Below are 23,670 nucleotides of genomic sequence, written 5' to 3'. Positions count from 1 at the left end.
TTTCTTGGCCTTTCATTAACTTTAGGTAGGTAATAAATTAATAAGAATTTAGTCAAAGATAAATAATTTATTTCAATAACTTACTAATAATAATATTAACTATTTTAATATAATCAAACCTTTTTTAAACAATAACAATACATAATAGTTTCTTCCCTGTTCCTTTGGGAGTGTCGCGAAACGCGATTCCAGTTAAAATAAGTTTGCAGAAACGAAACGTGAGGGATAAGTAGTTGGTAAGGTTGGTAACACTGTTTAAGAAAAATAAATAGAGAGAAGTTATAGGAGGGAAAAAATGGTGATTGTTACTGGTGAAAGAAAAGAAAAAGAAGAGGTTCTTGGAGGAGATGTGGTGAGTTACAAGCCGTATAAGGACGATAACATCGGTGAGTTCTTATCATTATGTTATTATAGAAACCTGAGATCTAGGTGGCAGAGGAATGGCTCAGAAAGGGGTGGTTTGGAGGCCATTACCGGGACACAGAGGTCCCACCAGAAAGATAAGGTTCTACATTCGAACCTCTTAAGAAATGATTTTATGTATGTAAGATTTGATATAGGTATGCGAAGCAGATAGAGCCAGACATGTTCATTGGAAGGTAAGAAAATAATTATATACCTACCTACTAAATACTTTATTTACATTTGTAGTTATGTGAACCCTACGATTTTAATCGCAATGCTATTATGCATTCGCGACAACTATGGTGGTAGTAGTAGGAAAGAGAAAGATGAATGAGAACTGCTGACTTATTAAATATTAGACCCTCTCACCGAAAATTCCCTGGCATCCCAAATTCAAATGAAGCCCTTTTTAATTATTTGAAGACCCATTTTTATAATTAAAACACTTTGTGTAATAAAACCTAATTAGAGATTGTCCGACTTCCTCTAGAGGACTTTTGGTTAGGCTTGCTACAATATAAAGTTTGGTTATAATTACATATTATTCTTTACTTACTTAGCTGAGTTTTTATTTGTATATCTACGTATTATCAATGATATCACAGATATTATGAATGATATTCTAGGTATTATTACTAACTTTTTTTAATTTTACTATGCTTTTCACTTGGAACTGATTAAATACATGTTGTAGGTATAAACTATAAAGTTTTAAATACTCACCTATGTAGGTAGGTATAATTATTATCTTATGATTCAGAGTAAGTTTATGACAAATACTTATTTTACTGCTCCCACTTGTCTCAACTCAGCTCAATGCAAATGTGTCCCTTGAAATCTTACATTAACTTTCTGCTGACTTGTCATACTTTAGACGTAGACGTGTCTGTGTTTTATAGTCGTGTTGATACTAAAATTTGTCTACAACAATTCTCTACATAGCATAGTGAACATAGGGCCAGTGCTGAGTCACAAACACATTTAATAACCATTAGAACTAAAATACAATTTGTAATAAATGTCAACCTTGGCACTGGGCCGAATTTTCATAATGATATCACAAAAATTCCCTCCAGGAACATTTTACGATATCGTATTTTAAACCAGAATGTGACCTGGCGTTATAAAACATATCTTTTTAAATTGGCAGTCACGCGCTGAAAATTATTCAGGTGAACCCTCAGTTTCGGGATTGGATATTACAAAAGTGAGAAAATATGTGACAAGTTATACCGAAGTGGTGGCGACGGCCTACGGCAAGGGACGTGTACAGGAGAACACTCACTAAATGTATCATTTTATACTTGAAAAATCTTGTATCCAGCTTCATAAGAGTTAAATTTAAATGATAAAGTCTTTATCTCAGAAATTTTCCGCAGTCAGACTTTTAAAGTGTTTTCATGCTGTTATCTTCAAAATTTGTTTCTGAAACATTTAATCAACAAAGTCAATCATACGATTGAACACGAATGAATAATTCAAATGAAAATTATAATCAGGCAGAAATCTTGAAGTGTAGGGGACAAACGTAATAAACATTTTGGAAAGGGCCTTTTCCGATACGACGACGTATTTTGCGAATTCACGATCTGACGTAATCTCCACTTGTCCCTTTATTTACCATTTCCTGTTGTCTATGTAAAAGGGACAAACATTTTTATGTTTCTATTTTATTTCGCCCTTGTTTTCTTCTTTATTGACTTATTTTCTTCCCATAGGGGGAAATCTTTGCGTAATTTCGAGGTTGGGGATTGTCCAATACGTCCCTATAGCTTCCCAGTTTTACGATTATCGGTTTGGTGCACTTGGAATAAACGGACCTTTCTGCAATTTAAAAAATACGACTTAAGGCGAGTGACCGAGGTGTTAAACGACTAGGACTAGACGACAGTGTTTGGAAGAGGAACGCCGAGTGTAGAAAATCTACGCTCGCTCTATCCCTTGATTCCCTATCTATCCACCTTCATTTGTTCGAATATGGAATGTTCTCGAGCGTTCCAGAAGGTCAGTTGCCTCGCGCCATCCACGCCCAACAAACACCGTAGCGTTAAAAAAACTCTCATATAACTTGTATTATGGTTCCATTCGAAAATTAAAGTGTTAAGACATAGCTGTATAAATAAGAGTGTAGGAGAGTGCTCTAACTCACTTATAACCACGAAAGAGGCCCACGATTTTGAGAGTAAAGGCTTTAGAAAGTCTGTAAAACGGTGTCATTGAAGTGTTTAAGTTATAGAATTAGAAAGCCTATAGTATGGTGTCATTGAAGTGCTAAATTTACTATAGAAGAGCGTTTAATCACTCTCAGCTAGAACTTTTACCGGTATAGTTGTAGTTGTTGAATGGTTATTTGACTCCCTGACTCTTATTTGTTTGGTAAAAAAGGATTAAGTGAGTATGTTACCGTTTTTCGAATATACTTTTACCATACAAGTTGTATGTGTTTGAAAATAATAGTGTCAACAGCAATCATACGCGACAGTATTAAAGTGACAGTATTTATTAATACTAAATAACAGTAAATATAATATATTAACTTGACTTAACATGTTTTGTGAATTGAAAATAATATGCCATTGTAATTTTACTGTAATGTATACCATATTTCCCACCTCAATTTTAATGCGCTCCGAATTTATTAAGGATTTCAAATGAAACATAAGTAAATATAAAATAGACAACTCAATTTTGTATTTTTTTGTATCCTTGCTGTATGTCCATTAGTTTCATAAATCGATTGGCATGACTGGAATGACAAAATTCACAAAAATAGGTAAGTATTTTAAAGCAAAATATTGTTTATTGTTAGGTCGCCAATGCAAATGGCGAACTTACATTTAAGACATATAGACTCATCTAAGTCATGTATTACACTTTTTGAAATAGAACACCCTTAGCCAAGGGTATTATGCAGTCTTAGTCGATCCGCACAGTCTTGCTTAACACCGTTACTTTTACAGTCTACTTGCCTAACGCAATAAGCGTAAGTTAAGTTAACCTTAAAGATTAAAACTGCATTGTTGAGTTTTCCAACACTGTAAGAATCTTGTCTTACTGCACTCTTGACAGAATCTCTTTTATAACCAATTCCTGCAGCCTAAATTCAATATGACACCTAAAGATTTATATGAGTATTAAAGGAAACCACTTAACAACCAAAAGTGTTAACAGATGTCGGTGAGCACTCTTGTATAGCTTTAGGTTATAGAAACAGTTTAAACCTATAACATCTTCATTATAATTGCTTTGACTAATACCATTTTAACACTTAAACCTGCTGTTAACACCAATTTCATTTTTTAACTCATCTTTATCGCTTTATGTTAGAACTGAGATAATTATAACACAGTTATACAGGTTAAAGTTATAAAAATAGCTGTAACTGAGGGTAAAATGTTTGTTGGGCGTTCATTTGTTTAACCGTGGATCGTTCTCGAATGTTCCAGAAGGCCAGCTGCCGCGCGGCTCGAGCTACCTGCAGCAGCAGGAGCGGGACGCGGCGCGCCTGCCGCGGGACCGCGTCGAGGCTCCCCGGGGAGACCCAGGTGTGTATTCAATCATACTACAGTATACATATAATATGGGTATCGGACGGCTACACAAATATATAAGTAGATAGACTAGCTGTAGCTGCAAAATTTCAGACTCCTAGCACTTGTAGTTTCTGAGATTTCGTATGTACATATTTCGTAGGTATACGTGACCTTTTATAGATATAGATACAGTAAATTACATAGATAACTACGAACAACTATATAGATTAACAACAACCAGACACAAGACAAACGCAAGTGCTCATGGCGCGAATGTTTGCTCCGGGCGAGATTCGAACCCACAGCCCGCAGCTTCTGAAGCAGGTTTATTAATCACCAAGGGAAAAAGGGCAGTTGTAATTTGGAGTGTATATAAATGTATGTCAGTAGGCAGGACTCAGTATTCCCAAGACTAATGGATAACTATACTTATGTTAGTTTTGGATTTTGACTCAACATCATAATTCAGCTATTATAACTAGTAACTTTAAGTATAACGCGCGTTTACCTACGACACGACCAAGAGATAAATATAAATTTTATGAATTTCTGCATCTCACTGTGGATTGTAAATCCGAAACGGATGAACCGATTTCAATGAGGTTTAAATTAATTGATTGGTCTGTACTACGTAATCTTTTCACACTAGTGAATGAATTCATCGCACCCGCATTCAATTAGTACTTAATCAGTTATTTTAAAAGTATAGTCGATATTACGTACCATTCAGCTTGTATTTCATCATTAACCTTATAGTGGTAATAAATGGTTGTAATTCGACAGCTTATACTGAATTCAGTTGCATCTCGAATAATTATGTAGGTATTTCCGAAAATAAGAAGAAAATATTAAATCCTATGTACTTTACAATTTTATTTATTTCTCCATATGAGCCGAAGATAAGCCCCGTATTATCTTTTCACGTAGTAAATTGCTTCGTTAAAATGTATTTTTTATTTTGCTTCACGGAGAGTGTTTCGCTCTCGAAATTAAATCCGTTATGATGAGGCTTTTCTTTTATAGAAATCTGAAAGACTGAAGGCATGTCATGTAAAGGGTGGTAGTTGTGATGTAATGATGAAAACAATAATGTAAGAGTATTAATAAGGTGCTTTGATAACACTGCAGGGATGAGTCTGGTGGTCATCTTGAACAACTATTAAACACCCGAGTCCGCGTTGTTCTATGGTTAATATCCACTTTTGCGCCCAAACGGCGCTCTACGCCACGCCTTTAATATCCCGCGCATTTTATATACTTGTGAAATGTATATTGGTAGGCCCTTGGATGATAATAATATAGGGTTTGACTAAGTTATTATGTGTATACAGTTATAATTCCGTCAAACTCACTCTAAACTCTCCCTTATTCCAGTGCACGCTCTACGTCGCGAGTACGCGAGCGAGGGTGAAGCGGAGCGGGGCGGAGCGGAGCGGGGCGAGGCGCGCAACATGGCCGCCGAGCCGCACCGCAAGATCGACGGCGTCGGACCCACTACTAAGGACGGGATGCCTGTCACGCTTAGATCTGTAAGTTTTGGTCTTCATTTAAGTAGATTTAATAAATTTTAAACGTATTGCGAAGAGTTGAATCTTGGGCAACCCCCTCGGTTGCTCGGTTAAGGGGTACTTATGTCTCAATAAAGTACTGATACTCGGTACACGCATGCACCTTTTCATAATAATTGACGGAAGCGGAAATGATTGTGTTTTCATCCGTGATTCGTCGTCGTCGAGTACCTACGTTGCGATTTTACCCAAAAGGGGATGTATACTACGTTTTCATCTGTCACTGCGTACATTGTCTGTTATTTTTGAAGCGCCAATTTTGTGTAAAATACGCCTATGTTTTTAATTTGTGAATATGTAAATTGATAATTAATGATATTGAAATTCACCTCGCTTGTTTCTGTGCTTTCAGGAGGTGAAAGACCCTTCGAAGTGGTACAAGAAGATGTATGACACGATTCACAAAAGCAAATACGATGGTAAGCATCTCAAACTCAACTCCAATAATCATAAATATTTCGGACGCAATCGTCAGTTAAACATAATCCTAAAAGTTGAGATGAGAATTACGGACCTTGGGTCTACGTGAAGATGACAACAACACTCTGTCATTTTCTTCCTCCCTTAGCCACTACTGGCTACTTGCGTAAGTTCTCTGGTGAATTGACGGTGTCCTACGCTATCCCTTGAAAACCGTACCCCCGATGTAAATGAAGTTGATTCTTATATAATTTTGCATTAGGTATAACTGTGAGGCCCTCGACTTTATTATTATGTTTCAATTCCCAATTAATTTTCTTTTTCAGACGATTATGTGACTATTCGGTACAAAAATAGAAGAGGTGATTATTGAAAGATTTTGGTTTTCAGTCATTTCGCTTTGGTGGTTGTTTCGGGCGGCTGCAGCTGAAGTCAGCTCTCACTAAATTAATCAATAACATAAACGCTTTTCGATATTTTTCTACTAAATCCATTGACGCTTATTACTTAACTTAGAAGAAATAAAACTACACTAACGATGTACGCGCTTCAAACAATATAATATTTATAATCGCGTTCATTAATCACAGCATTTTGTTTACAATCATATCACCTCTATATTTATATCACCAAGACATAAAATATAAGAAAATTATTAACCCATAAATTATTTCATAATTATTCTCTATGCATTCAGCAATCTCTAGAATAATTCGATAGTAGAATAACTACAGAGGTACTTTCACAAACCACACCTAGTTTTACAATTTCTTTACGTAAACGAACAAGATTCTTTTATCTGCTGTGATCTGTTAAAAAGCTGCCCTAGGTTATTATATCATTATCAAACATTAATGTAAGAAAACGGAAACCATAAACCTCACAGTATACATTCGGAAAATTCGGCAGCCTGTCGCTTACGAATTTTCCGAATTGCTGCAACTTTCACAAATTTTCCGCCCCACATCAACTTTCCAAATCCCTTACCAACTCATTCTACCCCGCAGGTCAAACCCCCCAACGCGTCCCAAGCAACAAGTCCCAGTACGCGTACTTCGACCCTCGCTCGGGCTACCTGAGCGAGCCGGAGGGCGGCATGAGTCGCCAGGGCTATTCTTCGTGGAGCGACGCGTGCGACAGCGACGCTCCCGGCCCGCGGCGCCGCACCGCGTCCGTCCAGGATGACCGGGCCAATGATAATGTCAGCTCGCCGTACCTGCCTAGTAATAAGTGAGTTTTTCGAGGATCCATAACCGTAGTTGTAGTACATTGTCGAAATAGTTGCGAAAGGATGCCTAATCCACTGCGATGAACCGCTGCTATGGACCGTCGGCATCGTATTAAGGTAAGCGTCCAGCTCTCGGCATCGTTCGCAACGGACACATCGCATTCAGTATTCTTTGTGTAGAAGTTCACACAAGTGCGTCCACTTCAACAGCGTTGTCGACGTCGTTTCTCCATAAGTTTAAGAAAATTATTTTGGTCCGATAATTAGGGTGCTTTTCCACCAGAGATGTGCTATGCAGCTATGCTGCGAAGATGTGATATCTACGCTACGAAAATATGTGACCGTTTCCACCAATACTACGCTAGGTAGCTGTGCGAGGAAGATGCGCTACGAAGATGCGCCGCCGCAAAGTAGCTGTGCGAGAAAGATGCGCATTTTCTTCCACGATGGCATGTCTACTTTCAGTGAAAAACGCGGGCATACTGTAGGTCTGCTCTGCACATACATAGCTACACCACTCGCGATGGTCCATAGCACATATCCATAGCACGCATCCATAGCACACATCCATAGCACGCATCATTCCATACAAAAAACATATCTTAGTTGAATCCGTTTCCACCAGTGCTAAGCTATGTGCACCAATTAATATGATTGGTGGATATCAAACGCATCCATAGCATCGTAGCATAGCACATCTTTGGTGGAAAAGCACCCTTAAGATATCGATACGTGGACGCTTACCTTGCTGTCAATTTTATAAATAGTAACATCACATAAATTCTATGGCTAGTAAATCATTGCATTGCAGTTGCATTGTGTTTAGTCTTATTTTGACGTCTATAAAACATCTTACATTATTTAGTATCATGTCAATAAAGTAAATGTTACGTTTGTGCGGATGCCGCTACCGCGTCGGTCTGTCTGCGAATTTTAATGAGATACGCAATAATAATTATTGCTGGTGACCTTATGACTTGAATTAAGTATGTATGTAGTTATTGATAAGAGTGTATAAATATTGCATATCTTCTTGAATATTATGTAGTTTGGAGCATAATTAATGTTTGATATTGCATAACATTGCAAGAATTACTACGATAAGTACATCGCAAGTTCACCAAGCTAATTTTATACGATAGTTCAAAAGAAGTCTATCCACCATACCTCTAACTTCTAAGCGATAGAGATGAATTTGACGTGAGTAGAGTCGTAAAAATAATATTTTAAAATTGCCATTCGTTTATTTGTGTAGTTTTTTAAGGTTCGACCCATTTATAAATATTTTTTGTTTATTTTACTTCCAGGTACAGTACCTTAGCCTCGGCCCGCGCTAGTCAAGAAGTTTACAAAAACCAGCCCGGCAGAATAGAGAACTACGTACCTGGAAAATCTTCTGTCGTCGAAAAAGAAGCCAAACAGGTACTTTGAAAACTGCACCTTTACTACCTTAGACTTAGCATTCAATTTGGAATAGATTCACTATAACCTTTGGGACCCATTATAGAGTCAATTAATTAATAGCCTGTATTTCATCACAATTTTGTCCACCTAGCTGAATAGTTTGGATGCAATATCAAGGTCTTTTCTTTTCTTTTCTAGTGGTGGGACGAAGTCATGGATATTTTCGATGGGGTACGGACCTTTTCCATTATTGCTGTATTGTGACTTGTGTTAACCATTAACCATTTTTTACATAATCATTAATTAATTAACACCTTTTAGAAATAACTAAACTAAAGGTCTTAAGTCTACAGGTTTTGTTTTTACCATCGAAAGTCAAAATCATGTAATTATTTTTCACCTTCACTCATCCCCATTACATTGCATCTTTCATCCTATTATAATATACAATAAATCCTTAAGCTAAGTTGCTATAATAGCTTACTAGCGCCACCCATGGAGAAAGACTGATTAAAAGAATGTCAGCACAACACATTATATTGTTTTACAGTTCTACAATAAAATGCGAATAATTATTATCGATTACTGGCCTTAGTAATTTACTCCAAGGCTAGGACGGGGCGCAAGACACGCACGTCAAGACATGACAAAATTGCATCGCGCTCACTCACATCGCGAGGCATCAAGAGCGCGCGCGACAATGAGGTTTTGTCACATCTTGACATGTGCGTCTTTCGCCCCGTGCTAGGCTAGCAGCTTTAGATAACATAATGCTAAAAACTGACAAATAACTATGACTAACTGGTATTCCCGTGTGTTCTGCGGCTGGTGCTGGACTAACAGTGGCTCGATGAGAACTCCCCCCTGCCCCCCTATAGCACCTTGCTGGCCCGCGCCATACAGAAGAATGTAAGCCTAAAGCCGCGTACACACTGCTGTAACGTCACATGCAATGTAACATGGAATGAAAAAAAATCCTATTGTGCGGTCATGGGACAACACTTAGTGGACTGTATTTAATAGAGTGGCTAGGTGACTTCGGCTAAGGGTATGAGGAATACAGTGCTACAACCAGAGGTAAAGAGAAGGGTCTCCACTAACCTGAGAACCACGCACAATCACGGATAGCAGGCAGCTCCCAGCACAGCATGCGCCACGTGCACACACCGTATGGTGGTATAAGATGCAGTTGCAGCACAAATATTATGCACACACTTAGTTCAAATAGCTAGCTAGCTTCACAGTACACAAATTATGAAGGAAGAAACGTTCTTCAGCAGTTAAGATCAGGGGATCCAGGAGCTCCGCGCGCCACGTGCAAAGGTTGACCGCTCGCATACGAAACTGGTCGCGGCATCGCAGAATTAGCGGAGACAATAATTATCTGTCTACCTCCTTTTTTGAGCAAGGACTCAACATACCCCTCACCGAAATCATTGATGATTTCAAAAGATAGAAAAAATAATAAATAAACTCTACAAGGCTGAATTACTAACTCTATAAGTAAATTGTGCTTGTAGAGACTAATTTAGAAGTCTTTATTAAATATATACTAAACAGATTACATGAAAATACATAAGACCTAACGTAGACCTAGGATTAAAGAAATATCTACATGTAAATTAATTTGCATAAGGTAAAGGGCACACTTTATTTACTGGTCTTTTAAGAAGACCACGTTGTGTTCTTAGTGTTATAACACGAACTACATTGTCAACACCTGGATGAATCTGTTCAACTCTACCCAAGGGCCATTGAAGAGGTCGAGTTTGATGAGATTTAATAAGAACTAAATCTCCAACCTTTAAATTAGATGTAGGTGAAAACCATTTCACTCTCTGCTGCAGAGTGTGAAGGTAGTCATTTGTCCATCTCTTCCAAAAAGACTGAGATGCCTTCTGAACGGCTTGCCAACGTGACAATCTGTTGAGAGGCTCGTCTGTGAGATCATACTCAGGGGGAGCTAATAAGCTCTGGCCAATAAGGAAATGTCCTGCAGTCAGAACTTCAAACTCATTCGGGTTATCCGAGAGTGGACAAAGCGGGCGTGAGTTCATTACGGCTTCTACTTTACAAAACAACGTAGAAAGCTCTTCAAAAGTTAGTGAACGTTCACCAACCGATCTATAAAGATGATGTTTTGCAGATTTTATACCTGCCTCCCATAATCCACCCATAGAAGGGGCACTTGGAGGGTTGAATTTCCAATCTATGTTTCGTGATGATAATTCATTGAAAATTTCATCTTTATTATTCCTATTTTGAAAGAAAGACTGTACATCTTTCAAATGTTTTCCAGCTGCAATGAAGTTAGTTCCGCAGTCAGTATAAAGACAACTGAAAAGGCCTCTGCGACTAACGCAGCGATCTAAAGATGCGAGGAAACATTCACAAGATAAACTTGTCAACACTTCAAGGTGTACAGCCTTCGTAGAAAAGCATATAAATAAGCATAGATATGCCTTATACACCTTAGCATTCCGACGTAGGCTTTCTTTTACAAGAAACGGCCCACCAATATCACAGCCAACGTGACTGAATACCTTATTCGCCTTCACCCGTGATGCGGGTAACATGCCCATCGAGGGCTGAACATGAATAGGTCGAAATTTAAAACAATTGGAACATTTGGATAAAACTGATCTGATAACATTACGAGCATTTATTATCCAATATGTTTTATTTAGAATGCCTTGCAGAGTGCGAGGACCTGTGTGCAAGTAGGTTTTGTGAAAATGTTGTATAATCAAGTTGGTAACATGACACTTCTTTGGAAGCAATACAGGGTGCTTCGCTGAATAGGGAAGGTCAGACTCCGAGATCCTACCCCCCACCCTGAGGAGACCATGGGTGTCTATGAAGGGTGAAAGTTTACGTAGTGAGGCTACGTAACTACTACTTTTTAATGCCTTTAACTCAGCTGAAAAGTGATTAGCTTGAATACAAAGAACAATTACGTCATGACTTTGATTCAATTCGGAAGTTGTCAGTGGTCCGATGTTACGATCAGATTTGTTTTTACACCTCAAATTATTTTTAAATCGAATGCACCATGCAAGGGTGCGTTGCAATTTTTTAAAAGATGAAAATTCATTAAATTTAACTTCAAGTTCATTTGTAAAATTCACGTCAGTTGAGTTAAAATTAAAGGTGTCATTGTTTGACTTTAATTCTGGAATTTGTGAGTCATCCTTTATAAAAAAAGTACTTATAGGCCACTGTTCAGGCGGGCTATATAACCAGGTAGGTCCATGAAACCAATTATCTTCCACAGTTACGAACTGTGAGGGCAATGACCCGCGCGAGCAGATATCAGCTGCATTATTTTCGCTATTTATGTGAAACCAACAGTTTGGTGGTAATGTTTCCACTATTTGTCCCACACGATTAGCTATAAACGTTTTAAGTTTATACGGTGGTGTTTGTAGCCATGATAATACTATACTTGAATCGCTTAAAGCAATAATAGGCAAGTTAGTATTGCAATTTGGCAGTTGCTTTAGGTATTGGAGTACGGACTCAACTAACCCGGCCAGTAGGACGGCAGCGAGCAGCTCAAGTCGCGGTATGGACGTTGGTTTTATCGGCGCGACCTTAGTCTTACTGGTCATCAATCGAACCTTAACATTACCATCACCATCTACGCTGTATAAATATATACAAGCGGCATAGCCTCGTGATGACGCATCACAAAAGGCGATCAGTTTAACATCATCATATTTAGGTATTAACATGTGACGTTCAATGCGCAAGTCTGATAGGCACGGCAAATCAGATATAAATTTAGACCATTTGTCATGAATTTCAGGTGGAAGTTTATCGTCCCAGCATAGGTTAATCTTCCACAAGTCTTGCATAATGCATTTAGCGAGAAATGTACACGGCGAAATGAATCCTATAGGATCAAAAATACTCGCTAAAAGCTTTAGCACTGAGCGTTTTGTTGAACAATCACTCGTAAAATTATAGTTAAAGGAAAAAGTATCACTTGTAGGTAGCCAAGTCAAGCCTAAAACTTTTAATGATGATGATAACGTATCATCTTCGAAGTTGATTGCAGATCGTAGTTCAGTTTGCATTCGAGTAAGTAACTCGGGGCAGTTACTAGCCCATTTACGAAGGTCGAAGCCACCACATTTTAGAAGTGACATTAACTCATCTTGCAAGGCGCAGGCTTCGTCAAATGATGAACATGACCAAAGTAAATCATCTACAAAGAATCCTTGGCGGAGGACGCGTGCCGCATTAGGATACTTAGACTCCTCGTCTTGCGCCAGCTGATGCAACGTGCGAACAGCTATATAGGGTGCACTACGAAGTCCATAAGTATTTGTTTTCAACTCATACAACCGGACTGGTTCGTCGGGTGACTCGCGCCATAATATGTGTTGATATTTACGATCTTCGGGAGCGATCTGTACGCACCTATACATCTTGGATATATCGGCCGAAAAACAAATTTCATGTAAACGAAAATTCGTTATAATTTCAGCTATGTCGCGGTGTAATTTCGGCCCAGTCAGTAATGAGTCATTCAAGGACACGCCAGAGCTCGTTTTCTGGCTTCCATCAAAAACTGTACGTAAGGGCGTAGAGGTACTTGATGGGCGCAGCACACAATGATGCGGAATTACATACTGAGAAGGCTCAGTACCCTTGTATAACTCCATATGATCTAGGAGCTCATACTCCTTCATAAAGTTGGAGTAGGCCTCCTTTAAGTCAGTGGACTTAGCTAGCCGACGCTCGATATGTGTGAGACGTTTAAAGGCCATGTCATAAGACTCACCTAACGACTCGCGGTCTGGTCGTAATAAGATCGGTGACACATACCGACCATTTTCGTCACGATAATGATTTTTACTATATATGTCTTCAGCAATCTGCTCCTCAGGACTTAATTGAACACTGCACGGCAATGATTCAATCTCCCAAAAACGTTTGAGGGTTTCATTGATAACGTTATCTTCAATTGTGTACGACACAAAATGACACAATGACGTTGTGGACGCCACAACATTTGCCTCTGAGGGCTGTAAGTCTTGCACGGCAAGTTTACCGGTGATCACGTAACCAAACACGCTGTCTAAGGCGGCTGGCAAGTCATGATTTAAAACATATTTACCTCCGTTATATATGTACGGAAATGTGTCACTGCCTAAAATAATATCAATTGGGGAACGGTTATAAAATGTTGGATCGGCCAACATTAGGTGTTTATATTTATCAACAATGTTGCTAGGAATTTGTACAGTCGGCAATTCCGAAGTTAGTTTAGGTAATACAACAGCGTTGATATTAAAACTCGGACTATCACAGTGTCGTGGTATAATATCACACGATATCATTCCGTGGTTATTGACGCTCTCCCCGGCTAATCCATAAATATTAAATGGACATTTTGTTTGCGGCAGCCCTAAACGTTGCATACATGCACTTGAAATAAAGTTAGATTGCGCGCCCGAGTCAATTAATACTCTGCATAACTGGTAATTGTTAAACGCATCCTTGACCTTGATAACAGCTGTTCCTAGCACGACACTACTTATTTTCGATTCAGCATGGTGATTGATCGAGCCTATGTTATTCTCGCTATTTTGCTCCACAACAGAAGTAAGCGTTTGAACCGGTTTGTTATCAGTGCATTCCGTATGAAGCAGCGAATTATGAGGTCGTTGGCAAATAAAACATTTGAAATCACTTTTACACTCGCCTTGTAAATGAGTAGTTTTTAGGCAGTTCTGGCATAACTTTAGTGTGTTAGCACGGCTAACACGCTGCATCGGAGTGAGTTTACGAAACTCATCGCAACGGAAAATCATATGATTGTCACCACAATGTGCACAGAGGCCTTTTGCGCGAGTGGCAGAGTGATTAACTCGTTTATAAGAGCTATTATTGTTTGGCAAGTTACTTGACTTGTTATCAAAGGTACGCGGCAACCTTTTTTGTTGATTATTATTATTGGCATTGTTTAGGTTTGTAGCAGAGCCAGAATACGATGCCGAATGGTCAAGCACCTTAATTTGGTTTTGAACAAATGAACTAAGTTCAGTAAACAACGGAATTGATTTTTGATCCAGATTTTGTTCGAATAACTTCCGAGTTTGCGGGTCTAATGCCCTTAGCGCGATGTGACATAGTATGTAACTACTTAAGTTCTCAATATTTAATGCTTGAATAGCCTTATAGGAATGTTCAAAGTTCTCAATGAATAAATTTAAATTAGCGGAACTTTCCTTACCCAGGGGGGTAAAATTTAGCATTTTATCTAGGTATCTACCAATGAGCAAACGTTGATCTTGGTATTTATCAACTAGGCATTTCCACACCAGTGGATAATTAAGCGCAGTGACTGGAATTGTCTTAGCAATGTTTAATGCTGGACCTTTTAAACAGCTTAAAAGGTAGTGGAATTTATCTATCGCAGGTATGCACTCCTGATTGTGAACAAGCGAACAAAAGGTTTCATAAAATGTACTGAAATTTTCAATATTTCCGTCAAACACAAAGAGTTCTAGCTTAGGAAGTCTAGGCCGAGATTCCACGGAGGTCGACGAACTTTCCTTCGTAGGTACTTCGTCTTTAGGTTGCAATTTCAATATCGACAACTTTACGCGATAATACAGTTCGTCAAAACTGTTTAACTCGCGAGACGAAAATGAAACGGTAGGGTCAGATTCCCTTTCTAATTCGAATATATCAAAGGTGATATCTTTAAATGAATTACGCAACGATTCAATTTCGGACGCTCGTAACATAAAGTATGTTTGACTGTCATGATCGCTTAATGAGCTTGATAAATCAAATATTTGTTGCATTTGTTCGTAAGTTCTTTCCTTTTTAGCAATTAATTTAGACAACTCCTTAGAAGAGGTTGTGTCCTTAAACTCATCATCGCCCTGTTTATGATTCTTGGATCGGGTCGCCATATTGAAAGTTGAACGTAGATACTTCTAGAACACTTATGCAAATTAATTTTAGACAAATTATTAATTTTGTACGACAAAACTAATATTATTTATAAAGTACTTGTATGCCAGTGGATATACTTAACACAATAGGTTGTATTTATATCTAGGTAGTTAAGAGGTTAACTAAAATACCTAACGTAGGTATGGGGAATATCTACTACGCCTACTTGTACGACAAATAGAATAGATATTTGGTACTTAGATAATTATGTGATAAATACTGGTAGCTAACTATTATTTAATTAAAGTAGGTAACCTAAATCAGGTTCGACGGACCAAAACTTTATGTGCGGTCATGGGACAACACTTAGTGGACTGTATTTAATAGAGTGGCTAGGTGACTTCGGCTAAGGGTATGAGGAATACAGTGCTACAACCAGAGGTAAAGAGAAGGGTCTCCACTAACCTGAGAACCACGCACAATCACGGATAGCAGGCAGCTCCCAGCACAGCATGCGCCACGTGCACACACCGTATGGTGGTATAAGATGCAGTTGCAGCACAAATATTATGCACACACTTAGTTCAAATAGCTAGCTAGCTTCACAGTACACAAATTATGAAGGAAGAAACGTTCTTCAGCAGTTAAGATCAGGGGATCCAGGAGCTCCGCGCGCCACGTGCAAAGGTTGACCGCTCGCATACGAAACTGGTCGCGGCATCGCAGAATTAGCGGAGACAATAATTATCTGTCTACCTCCTTTTTTGAGCAAGGACTCAACACCTATAGTCATAGGGCTTGTTTCACAAAGTCTGGATAAAGGCTACCTGTGGGTTAAAACGACATGATGTCACTCTCTGTAATTATGTTTCAGACAGTGACAGCATGATTTTTATCCCACAAGTAGCCATTATCCAGACATTGTGAGGCAGGCCCATATTGAGCAAACCACTATGGGAATTCTTTAATTGCGTGTAACATTCCATGTTGCGTTACATACAGCAGTGTGTATTCGACTTAAAACGTTGGCATGCTCTGTGTTGTGCTATTGAATTGAGTACCTTGTAGATTATTGGCACAAGATGTGTTATTTTTGTGTAGATGTGATAGTGTTGTGGAGTAAAAATGAAAATGTTGCGTGGATTCACCAACACATGTGATATAAAATATTTCTACTTTCTGGTACACCATGAATGTTGTAGACACAGTGCATTTTACGTATTCCACTTTGCGAGCCGGTAAACAAAATTACTTCTCCCGAGTATTTTTTCACAGAAACCTGACCCTTCTCAGAGTGACCTGAGAGGGTTTAGGTTTCTTTGCCCCGACTCTAACAATTTTGTCTTTAAAAAAATCTTTATGTGTATTGGCTTTTCTCGTTGTAATCTGTATTTAACCATTACATGTGCTTTATTTGTGCATGTGTATTTTATAATCTCTCTCTTTAAAAATATATTGTCTTATGCATGAAAGGTAATATTTTATATGAAAATACTAATTTTAGTGTGTTTTTCAGCATCTATCAAGCACTACCTCACTGCCACAAGCGTCTCCCAAAGAAAAGAAGGACATTACCTCCGCTATACTGTCCAAGTCGAATATGGCTCGGTAAGTTACCTAAAAGGAGTAAACAATATAATTAAATTATTGCTTAATTGAATATTATTGAATCTATGTAAACAGCTGTAGGTCTTACAATTTATGCCACACCGATTTTGTCAAACATGGCTAAGAACTCTTATATTTTAAATAGCGATAAAAATAGATCGGATCGGATGTCATTGTTTTGAAGGTATTTTGCCAATAAAGGATAGAAACACAGTCCATCTAATAATTAGCAATGGTACTGTCAGTCGGGACAAAAAATTACATTGCAAAGGGGCTTATACCATACTCTCCAACTGCTGCACCATGTTCTTAAACCCCCAACAACACTTCAAATCTCGCCTCCATGTCCTTCCACAGAGCACTCAAAGAATCCGGCTACGAGTCCGACTCAACCCTCATCTTCCGTCGCCGTGACGAAGCAGACGGCCCGCTGTCCCCGGCGGAGCGGCGCGCCGCGTACAAGGACCTGCAGGCGGGGGGCGAGCCCCCCATGCGGGGGTTCCGCTCCCCCGCGCCGCCGCGGCAAGGTGAGGGTTATGGGATGATGACGATGATGGATAATGGCTTATGGGTTGAGGGATGATGGTTGAGAGGGTTAGGAAAGGAATTAGGAAGTTAATGGCGTTTCGGGATGGATGCAAGAGTGTTATTACTTGAATATATTTTTTGTGGTACGCCTATAGAGTTAACAAATAAAGCTAAAGGAGCATCATAATTAGCCCTCACTTAAAAATTCTTTTGCGATAAAAGCGCAAATTTTCTTTATTCTCATTTTTTCGAATTAGTTAGTGTTTATGATTATAATTTACAAATTGGTTTAATTACTTATTTCTAATGCTATAACAATGGGCATGTGACGTAGACGTAGTATAATTTAAAATAACATAGCTAATAAGTTAATAGCTTTTACAAAAGTGCCGTTTAATCATAGGTTAAGTTGACTTCAGCATGTTTTGCGTGATGTTTCTATGCTGATTGGTGTTGGTGATTTAAGTAATCTAAATTAACATTTATAATTTAGGTAAACACCTAATGTTCAAACCGATGACAAAAACATATTGTATGTTATGAAAAAAAACCGACTATTTAAATATACAAACTTTCAATACAAACGCAACGTATTTAATGTAAATCGGAAAACCGTAACACTGCTCTCATTAGCGTGGTCAAGGTCTCGGGACCACATGTGAGCTATTGTCGCGAGCGAAGGTTGCATCCGACTCATTACTCGGTGACAATGGCTCCGCTCGGCTCGCCATAGTTTGTACCGATATACCCGCCGGGTAAGTTCAAATTAACTCTTCTTCGCATGAAACTCTATCTCTTTTTAACATCGGTGGCTGGGTCTCCTGGTGGCTGCAAAATAAGGTAAATTAAATTATATTAAGCACCTATTTGCATGAACGTATTAGTCTCCAAAATTAAACAAACACCTGCAGTATTCGTACACGTTTGACCATTTAATAAGCACAACCGTAGTCACCACTTTATGAAGAAGGGCTTCGATCACGCGAGGCTGGCCGCCGCACCGACACGTTTGTTCACGTTTAACCCAAGAGCAAGAAGATTCTCAACGACGATTGACATTCCACAGACGACGACACAGAAATAGAATACATTCCGATATCGCCGACTCTCACCAAGATACGGATACACAAGAAAACGCCAAAGATACACGAGGTGGTATGTTATCCCATCACGAGTGTGGAGACAGATGAACACATAAGCTTCAGGAAGCAAGCGCCTTCATTTATAAGTGTTAATGTGCCGACAAGAACTACAGAGTATCCACCGGCCCCGCCTCGAAGAGTTTCCTCTAAGAATAATAGAACTCTAAAGTTAGTCGACTCTACCAGAACGCGATCAGCTTCTCCCAAAACTCAGACGGGCCCAAAAGTTCAGTCAAATGTGGAGTTTTTGAAGGACAAGATTAGTCATAAACTTACTCGTCAAAACACACACATAATAAACAAAAAAGATTCGATTTTGGCCAATAGAGGTTCCGCTGATAAATTGAAAGCCCGACAGATGTCCACATCAGCTCCTCCAGCTGTGAACAGGAAGTCGGTGTCGATAAATGCAACAAGGCCGACAACTAAAAGTATGATATCCAACTCGAAGCAATCTGGAACCAGCAGTTTTAGTTCTCCTAGAAGAACGTTATTGCCTACAGAGTATACAAATACATGTCAAACCAAATACTATAGTCAGCCGTCAACATCAGTTGTCATAGAAGGCGGTGCTGGAAGGCGAACGCCAATATCTAACATTTTAGACCGAGTCACTTCATTGGATAAGCTGTGGAGTGCAGATAAACGAAATGAACCTCTGGACAAAGCCAAAGCAAAGGCATCTGTAACGAAGTCAACAGCGAATTCAAGGACCATTGGACCAAAAGTAATTACGAAAAATGTTGCTAAGCCTTTATCGCCAAGCTCACTAAACAGAGGAAGAGATATGATTCGCACAGCGGAAAAATTACAAAAGCTTAAAACCAATCACGCAAAGTCTACACCTTGTTTGGTACCAAAAAATGATTCGAAGTCAACCTTAAGACACGCCCCAACACTATCAAATATTTCCAAGTCGTCGTCCAATATAGCTATATCTCCTAAAAAAACAAATCAAATAAAATCAGCTGTTGTTACCAGCTTAAAAAAGAAAAAGTCATTAGAAAATGTTGCTTTAAGACCTAGAAGTAATCCATGTCATGCATCGTGTAGTAAAAAACAAAAAGAAGAACCTAAAAAGACGAAGGCTAAAGAGGATAAAAAGCCTAATTGTAAGTCGAGTAACGACTCTGAAGCAGGGAGTCAATTTGGTGACGCATATGAAATATCTAATTTTGGATCAATAGAAGATCATTTAGACAGAAAAAGAATATCATCTAAAGAAATAAAAGAAACTCGAGACGCAGTAATATCGAACTCGTTTTTTCAGCACCTATTTTTAGGAAACACAAACGTACCAGTTATTGCGTATCCAATGCTAGAGCCAAACACCAGTGTTCTACAAAAAGCAAGGATGTTCCAATCATACCCACAAGATTACGTAGCTCCGAAATCGATAAATAGTTACCTGGTCCACCGTAAACCTGTTTCTTTATCAAGATTCAAATTGACGGATCATTATAACAGTCCAGAAAGAGCTAAAAGTCCAAGGTCCATCTCTTGGCCCGGAAGGATGCACGATGATATCCGGAAATTTGATAGTTTATCTAAATGTGACTTCGGATCAACTTCATCACATGCAACGGAACGAAGTAGGAGTGAACCTCCAAAACTATATTTTTCACAGACCTCACGACCTAAGTCGCCAACAGTCGTATTTTGTAGAAGGGAAAAATCTAATCCGTTTGCATGCAAAATATCAAGGTCTCCTCCCAAAATTATATTTACGCAAACTTCGCGTCCTGTGTCACCAAAAATTGTAAGAAAAACATTCGAGTCCCAACCTCCCAGTAGAAATCATTCAATTTCACCAACACGAATAGTATTTACAGAAACAGTGCGACCTATATCACCGACTATAAAAAGGCGAACTCCGCCAAAAAATATAAATACACAAAAAGAACAGGAAAGAGATAAACTTCACTCTACATTATATTTCTCACAGACCTCTAGGCCTGTATCACCGAAAGTACCGAAGAAGTCTGGAACACTTAGTAGAAGCCAGTCTACTTCACCAGTGTCAATAAGATCACCTTCATATCGACGCATACATAGTGCTCGCTTGCAACATTCTAAAAGTTTTACAGACAACGCACCAAAAAAGATATTCAGAACTAGAAGTGCTGACGATGCTGATAAGTCTTCCGTGAAAAACAAACCTCTAAAAAAAACTACAAGTGATCAAAACTTTCAAATAGATGATCCCGATTATGACGAGTATATACGTGACATGGAAAATGAGAAAATTAGATCCGATAGATTTCGGGAACTTAACCGATATTATTCGTACTTAGAGAGAGTAGGTGAGTTAGAACGTGCGACTTCCACTTCTGATTTGAGGCATAGAAAGAAGGATGAAGAAATCATTGATTTCGATAGATGGAAAAGAATAAGGGCCATTGAAAGAGCTGAAGAAGAGCTAAATAATTTATATTTCAAATTAAAATCAGCACAAAACGAAAATGATGTACTATTTTATCCTAGAGACTTGAAGGACTTTCGATGGAATTTTGATAAAGATCGTGGTCTGAGAATAAAGGAAAAGTCAGTTGAGGATCTTAAAGACCATTTCCAACAAATCCCTTACTATGACACATCTTTAGAACCAGATCAGCCATTATCTAAAGATACTTACAAACCTCTATGGAGAGGAACCAGTGTTGCTGAAACAGCATTCATCATTAATCGTAAAAATGACCACACAGATAAACGTGAATCAAATATACATTCATTAAAAACATCTTTTATAGAACATGACACTCCAATATGTGAAATCCGAAAGAAAATTGGAATAGGAAATCGCTTGTGGAGTAGTTTGTCCATGGAACAAGTTAACGCTCTGAAAAACCAGTTAAATGCTATTTACAGTAAAGAGCTTGAATCTAAATCAAATAAAGAATTTCATAAATACTGTGTGGAAGTTAAGGATTCAAAGAGTGTGGGTAAATCTCAGCTCCATGTAAGGAGTAACTCATTGGTGACATCTTCCCTGCCACCAGTGCCTACACCAGAAATGAGCAAGTCCGAATCCATCGCGGCCATATCATGTCCCACGTCTGTTAAAGACTTAAAAAATAGTGCCAACAAAATACAGATGACCTTAAGTGAAAACGAAAAAAGGAAAATATCCCAAACGCTCAGTAAAGAAGTGCTGAATCGAATCAAGAAATTTGATGATTCACCACCCCCATTACCATTGAAACAAGAATTAGAGGAGGTTGAAAAAAGTGAAGAGCGGTCGAGGGAGCAAAAAGTAATTTCTCCGACTTTACTGTTAAATCCTATCTCGGTAACTCCAGATGTTATATGTAATGAGAGAAAAAAGGTTTCATCACCAATAGAGAAGTCTGAAATAATCCATCCCTCCTCAGCCAGCGAAACGGAAACAGCTAGCTCTGAAACTTCAAATAAAACAGTAATTTACAGGTCTCCAAGTAAAGTGGTCCAAGAAAAGGTGGAATATTTCGAATCTGTTCGAAATTTATCGCAACAACCAAACACAGTCGTTTATCACGCAAGGGAAAATTCTGATGAAAAAAGTAATCAAGGCAGTGAAAAATCTATGTCATCATTACCTATGCCCGAAGAAATAAAGGAGAGAGAAAAGGAGCAACCAAATAAAGGAGCTATGGTGCAATCTCAATCCTGTGCGAATTTCAAGGAGCTATTTGGCGAAAGTGAAAAAAATAAGTTTTTATCGCTACCCTCAAAACCTGAAAGGCATTATTCGAGATCGCCGTCGCCTCGATCGGAAGTAAACTTCAGCAATCGACGTGCGGCAGACACGCAATGCTACTCGAGCTCGGAGAGTATCTGGCGGAGTCGCAGTCCGTCCCCCGCGGCGGGGCGGCACTGGCGCGCCTACCTGCAGCGGGCGCGCGCCGGCCAGGTGCGCCGCCTCGCCTCGCGCTTCGACTCGCCCGCGCCTCACTCGCTGCGGCGACATACCAGCGATCCCGAGATCACACGCAATCACGTGCTCAGTAACTGGGCATCCTTCGAAGCATTAAACTCGAGGTCGAGACAAAGGACTATGCTGCCGGTGGCGCGCGTTCCCCTCCGCCCGGGCAACCGGTTCATGCCCCACATCGACATCATCTCGAAGCTAGCAGCCCTCCGCCGCCGCACCGCGCCGCGGTCGCGCTCGGCCGAGGAAGCACTAGAATGTCCCCGCGGGGAAGTCGAAAAGATACGACGCCGATTCGAGGTGATGTCCCTTCTTGGCCAAATATACACGTCCGCTCCTGACGTGAGTGAGCTGCAGGACATCGCTTACTTGTCGGGCCCATGGATCGCGCATCGTTACCCGAAGAAAAGTGATAACAATAAGTCTATTGAGGATCCATCGTCGCTGATTTGCGGGCGGACGTCGCCGGTGCGGAAGGTGGTGAAGAAGGCATGTGCTAAGGAGCCGGTGAGGCTGAGTTCGATACTGAAGAGCGACGCGTTCGCGACGCAGGAGTTCGACCCGTCGCTGCACCGGCCGGCGCGGCGCTACGAGCCGGCCCGCGCGCCGCCGCGCCCGCCGCCCGCCGCCTGGTCCACGCGCCTCGCGCCCCTCGTCGCCTCCTCCAGAGAACCCCGACACACCGTCACATTTCAAGGTTAATCTCTGCCATTACTCTTATAAATTATTCATTTTCCGTGTTTGTTTAGTTTTGGAGCGACTTGTACATTCATAAAAGGTACCTTCCCTTATTGCTTTCCCTTGAAAGATTTATTGGTGCTCGTTATGTATGTGTCGTCTGTTTCCTGTGCGTGTTTCGGTTGCGTGTCTAACCCTAACCTTCCGTTGTCATCGCCGTTGAATTAATATGCTTTAATATTTTGATTATAGAGTTCAGATGGTTATTATGATTGCATAACGAAGATCAATAATAATCTTCAATCCCTATCCTTTTTTTACATGTATGAATTGA

The 23,670-nt window shown here is 39.6% G+C and overlaps 1 protein-coding gene across 17 annotated transcripts in view; it reads left to right on the top strand.

The window, feature by feature from the left end:
- LOC105393136 overlaps window positions 1-23,670 on the top strand; it is a 123,960-nt gene that overhangs the window by 85,885 nt on the left and 14,405 nt on the right. For 12 of the 17 annotated variants that reach the window (XM_048622895.1, XM_048622893.1, XM_048622894.1 and 9 more), the window contains 11 exons: window positions 3,852-3,950; window positions 5,313-5,467; window positions 5,859-5,925; window positions 6,253-6,288; window positions 6,934-7,156; window positions 8,462-8,576; window positions 8,757-8,789; window positions 9,402-9,467; window positions 16,990-17,081; window positions 17,439-17,608; window positions 18,676-23,355. In XM_048622895.1, the coding sequence (XP_048478852.1) occupies window positions 3,852-3,950; window positions 5,313-5,467; window positions 5,859-5,925; window positions 6,253-6,288; window positions 6,934-7,156; window positions 8,462-8,576; window positions 8,757-8,789; window positions 9,402-9,467; window positions 16,990-17,081; window positions 17,439-17,608; window positions 18,676-23,355 (5,736 nt within the window). The remainder of the gene's footprint in view (window positions 1-3,851; window positions 3,951-5,312; window positions 5,468-5,858; window positions 5,926-6,252; window positions 6,289-6,933; window positions 7,157-8,461; window positions 8,577-8,756; window positions 8,790-9,401; window positions 9,468-16,989; window positions 17,082-17,438; window positions 17,609-18,675; window positions 23,356-23,670) is intronic. The other 5 variants (XM_048622902.1, XM_048622901.1, XM_048622887.1 and 2 more) reach the window with 4 other exon arrangements.

The sequence above is a fragment of the Plutella xylostella genome, chromosome 9 (assembly GCF_932276165.1).
Source record: "Plutella xylostella chromosome 9, ilPluXylo3.1, whole genome shotgun sequence".
NCBI lineage: Eukaryota > Metazoa > Arthropoda > Insecta > Lepidoptera > Plutellidae > Plutella > Plutella xylostella.
Note: the sequence above shows the minus strand (reverse complement) of the source record. Positions and strands in the feature narration are given on the sequence as shown.